Here is a 5309-nt window from a genome sequence, read left to right as displayed (position 1 = left end):
GCATGCATTTGGGCAGATTTTAATGAAACAATTTATGAAACTTTGGCTTGCATTCGGTTTTTGAATAATTAATACTTGTGGGTTGTTGACAATGTTTTGTGTCAAATTTAGATTATTAATATGTTGAGTTACTTTTAAACTACATATTTTGGTATGCTTTCCTTTTTGGGAAACTTTTGAAATAAAAGAATGCAATGTCGTTTGTTAAATTCATTTAAGTTCGATCAAGCTGTGGGACCAAGTGACGGAGCCGTTAAGCGTATTGACGGGGCCATCACAGATAACCAACAATTTCATAGCACCTATCTATTGTGTGACCAAGTTTTCTACATTTAGTACACTTAAGATTAGGGTTAGGTCCATTACCAATCCTTCTTTTGTTATCAAAAGTCTTGGACACAAGAAAGGCAGAATGTTGATTTCTACCAGGACCAGAACTACTAGAATGAGAGGATAACCTAAGGGATTCCTCTCTTGAGACAATGGCAAAAGCAGTTTTAACACTTGGAATAGGGTCAATTAAAAGAATATTGCTCCATACAGAAGCATAAGACTCATCAAGACCCATGAGGAATTGCATAAGTTTAATTAAATCATTGTGAGTTTTGAATTCCTTATTAGCATCACACACACAAGTAAGTAACTTAACAAGAGCATCAAATTGTTTCCACAAAGCATATAATTTATGATAGTAGTCTGACACCGTGGAGTTACCCTGAGTTAAAGAATTAAGTTTTGGGTGTAAATTGAAGGTAACAGAACCATCTATTTTGTCATATGTCTCCTTTAATTCTTCCCAAACAGTTTGAGCAGACTTGGCAAACACTTGCCCTGAAAACAATTCTTCAGAAATAGAGTTTAGTATCCAGGATAGTACAACAGAGTTGAACCTATCCCATTGTAACATAAGCACATTATCAGTTTGACTCTTTATGCAAGAACCATCAACAAATCCAAATTTATTCTTAGTTTGCAGAGCTAAAGTCATAGCCCTACTCCAGACATTGTAGTTCTCTGTCCCCTTAAGTTTTAAGGAGACAAGAGCAGTGGTGCTGGTGTCACTAGCATGTAAGTAAAGAGGATCACCAAAATCAAGGCTACTCACTTGAGTAGTCTTTGATGGTCCATATCATCATCACCACCAGACATAATAGCAGAAAACACAGATCAAACAACCGCAAAGAAACAGCAGAAACCAACAAATAAACACAAAACAAATAATGAAAAAATAAATAAATAAAGGGTAAAATAAAATGGAAAACAAAAGACAGAGTGAGAGAGAAAGGAACTCCCCTATAGGGAATAAACCCTATCACAGCAACATCATAGTACAGAATAGCGGAGAAGAAGAACCCACAGAAGAACACGCCCAACCCTAATTAAGAAAATAGGGTTTCAATTTCTTCAATTAGAACAGCCGGATCACAATTAATTGGAGAACCATGCTCTGATACCATGTACGAAAATAGCAGCAGGATACATAACAGTGCAATTTCTCACCAAGATCAAAACACTATCAATATTATTGGAAATCATAGTCGAATTATTACACTTGAACACTAACGATTGCAACACTTGAACAATACAACAAAATCTATAAATAATAACGACAGGAGCACTTGAACAATTGAGCAGTGATCAACGAAATAAGCAGCAGCAGAAGAGAAGAACAGAAACCCTAAAGTTAGGGTTGAATTGTGTTTGAGAATGCGTATTCTGGGCAAACGGCAACTCACCTATTTATATGGCAGAGAGAGGAGCGTGTGAGCTGGATAAAGAGCACAAATACCCCTTGAACTAATTAACACTTGACACAGGACACCTCCAAGAATGTAAAAGAGCAACAGCAACTCAACTTTCAACAACTTTAGCATATGAAGACCAAAGGAGAAACAACCTAACAAAAGCAAACACACAATCATAAGAACACATATTTAAACAGAATAAGATTGGAAACAAGTATAATTTTAACACAAAGCTAGCAATCTAGAAAAAATTGGTAAATTATAATTCAACATGTGTAAATCGATAAAATACATAGATCACCAGTTGCGTGTTTAGGTCATATTTGTGAGTAGCCGGGTTTTGAATTGATTATATTTTTCGCCAAAATATTAGTATTAGTATATATATATATATATATATATATATATATATATATATATATATATAATAAAATCGAGGTTCTAGTGGAGTTACAATAAGCAGATCTTGACAATATGTAAACTGGAGTACTTGGTCAACCGACTACCAAAACTCTATGAGAGACTCACTAAATTCGTTCTAAACGACAACATTAAATACAGAGTGGGTATTATATGAATTACAACTGAAATGCCAAACAACAACGACAACCACCTTACCTGAGCCTAATATAAACACATAAACCCAGCCCCGAATTCAACCCCGCATCTTCATCCGCAGAAACCGTCATTCAAACCATTCACCGGTCAACCCAAGAACACCTAACCCGAGGCCTCTTTACCGAAGTCAATTATATCAACAACGCCGGCAACAACATCAAGCCCACTAAATACCCAACGACGGGAAAAATGGAATGAATGAACCAAACCAGCTGCATCAAATCAGAACCAAATGTAGAACCAAATCAAAAAAGAGCCAGTCATCTCCGTCAAATTTTCTAAGGACAATTACAAACCCCTAGTTACATATACACAACAAACCTCGGTCAGCTTCAACCACCACCTGCTCCATCTTAGGTCACCGACGACCCCCGATAATCGATAACCACAAATGGAACCAAGCATCAGTCGCCAACCTTAATACACCACCATCAATAACCACCAAAAATTGAAACCAACTACAGTAGCCACCCAAGGCCGCCAACAGCTGTTACCACTACAAATAAAATGACATTTAGTGGCATACATATTTAATGGCACTTCATTTATTTGCCATTATATATAGCATATAATGGCACTTTGATGTATGCTACTAATTAACTATGACTTTTATTGGCTTTTTTAACATTGTGCCATTAATATACACATACATTAGTGGCACAATTTTAGAAGTGCCATTAAAATTCATGTGCATTAGTGGTAGAATTTGGTATATGCCATTATTGCACATGTATATCAGTGGTACAAATATTATGCACCATTAATCCACACACATTAGTGACACATGTTCATATATGTCATTATTTAACATGTATATTAAATGTTATTAAAGTATACACATTTCAATGGCACACATTCACATTCACATATGTCATTAATGCACATGTATATTAATGGTGCAAATAATATGTCATAATTTACACATATGTTAGTGTCACAATTTCATATATTAGTGACACTTATTTTTTATCATTAATTTGCATGTCTTAAGCTCCTTTTGATAAATCGAATCGAATGATTTATCGTTGAATGTTGAATGTTGAATGATTCATAATTTTAATCATTCGAATCTTTTGAACAACAATAAAGAAATAAATATAAATTACTGTCTCTGTTACATATTTATTGTTCAATATTCTTTTTATGATGTTCAAATTAATTATCTACTTCCATATCCATAACTAGATAAAAATAAAGAGGTAAGTAATTAATACCCTTAATGTATGTATATAAGATACATAGATTAAAAATAAGAAGTAAAACTGTAAAATATAGAAAAAGTATAATACTGATATTTCTAAAACTGTATATTTTGTGTTTGGAATAGTTAATATGGGACAGATGGAGTAATATTACTCCCTCCATCCCATATTGATAGTCCATCTTTTTTTTTCGAGTTGCCTCACATTAATAGGTTACTTTCATAAATAAAAAAGAAAAATTGATTAAAGTTCTGTTATCGTATAGTCCAACATGTTTAACATATAAACCCAAGAGTCCATCTTTTTCTAAAATCAATTGGAAAACCAATTGGTGATAGAGGACTTCTCCTTAGACTTATATGCATACATTTATTTTGTCCCATGACCGATGTGGGATAACTTCCCAAACACGCCCCCTCACATCGAGGCGTGAAACTGTTGTAGAGACGGCGGCACTATAGATCATGACAGAGTTAATAAATCGTATAGTCCAACAATATGTTTAACATATAAGCCCAAGAGTCCATCTTTTTTCTAAAATCAATTGGTGATAGAGAGACTTCCCATTAGACTTATATGCATACATTTGTTTTGTCCAATAGCCGATGTGGAATAACTTCCCAATACTTTATTAAGGTAAGACATAGATATGAGTAAAAAGTAAAAGGTAAAATGAAAAGTATTTTATCAATCTCTGATCATCACGGGTATTTTAACTTTCTAATAATCAGCACTTCCACAACATCCATTATATCTTGATTCCCTTCAATTATTTTATCAATCTCTGATCATCACGGGTATTTTAACCGCTTCAAAATGGCACTAAAAAGCAAGTTTATCTCTATTTTTATCATCACCTTTTGAATTTAATAATAATTAGAATTAGAATTAGAGTAAAAGAATTGGTATCCTTTTCAACATTGGATAATATGTACTCGGTACCAGTCTTTTCTTTTTGGGTAGCGACTAGCGACACAAATTGACAAAAGTTCTTGTTTCTTCAATTCCTCATTGAAAGGTATTTATCTTATTCTAAATCTCACAATTGATCAATTAATGTTCATCTTCTTACCGAATAGAATTGATCATTGTTTCACACTTGCCTTATGTAACGATCTAATTTTCCTTAATTTATTTCAGATGCCTGATTAGTCCTTGCTACAATGCTACTCACTCTCGATGAATGAACATTCTTCTTGAAGTTAGTGTGACCATGGTAATCTTTTACATCTTATATTATTATATAATTTGTAATTCTAAATATTTTTAATTAACTCTCGTTTTTTATATTTCCTTATTGAACCATTTATATTCGATTTTTTCTACAGGAGTCATTAGGTTTGTTTCTACAAACGACATCAGACGAGGTGGATCTAACACGGATTATAGGCGAAAGAATCAATTTTATTGCGAATTCAACTATCATTTCTAGTTCAAGTTTGTTTGTAACTTTTGAGTTTTTTTATCATGTTATACACAAACACGAATGTAAGTTTAATTTGAATGTATATGATTGTTTTACAATGTTACAGTGAAATAGAGAGCAATGATATAGTTTTTACGTTCTCGTAATCACTTTGTTTTCAATTTTCTTCTATTATACGTAGTAGAATATTATGTATAGCAGATAATTTACATATTAACTAACAGACAAAAGTTATGAATAGTATCAGGGGCATTTTCGACTTTTCACCTTTTTTTATTTTAACTATACTTCATTTTACCAACAAAGGCCCCCACATTT

The 5309-nt window shown here is 33.1% G+C and overlaps 1 protein-coding gene across 1 annotated transcript; it reads right to left on the bottom strand.

Moving 5' to 3' along the window:
- Positions 1–274: 274 nt before the first annotated feature.
- Positions 275–2434, bottom strand: LOC139868246 (uncharacterized). The gene is made up of 2 exons (XM_071856574.1): positions 2364–2434; positions 275–1061 (listed from the first exon to the last, which is right to left on the bottom strand). Exons 1-2 carry the CDS (start codon positions 2432–2434, stop codon positions 275–277), a joined length of 858 nt encoding a protein of 285 aa, XP_071712675.1.
- Positions 2435–5309: the final 2875 nt, after the last annotated feature.

Source organism: Rutidosis leptorrhynchoides, chromosome 9, assembly GCF_046630445.1.
Source record: "Rutidosis leptorrhynchoides isolate AG116_Rl617_1_P2 chromosome 9, CSIRO_AGI_Rlap_v1, whole genome shotgun sequence".
Lineage (NCBI taxonomy): Eukaryota > Viridiplantae > Streptophyta > Magnoliopsida > Asterales > Asteraceae > Rutidosis > Rutidosis leptorrhynchoides.
The sequence above is the reverse complement of the archived record's forward strand: the minus strand, read 5'-3'. Positions and strand labels throughout refer to the sequence as shown.

Bases quoted from the DNA above. Each gene is read 5' to 3' on its own strand.
- LOC139868246 (XM_071856574.1), bottom strand. From the start codon at position 2,434: ATGACGGTTTCTGCGGATGAAGATGCGGGGTTGAATTCGGGGCTGGGT. The intron at 1,062-2,363 runs GTAAGGTGGTTG...CTTACATGCTAG, and splicing joins TGTGTTTATATTAGGCTCAG to TGACACCAGCACCACTGCTC.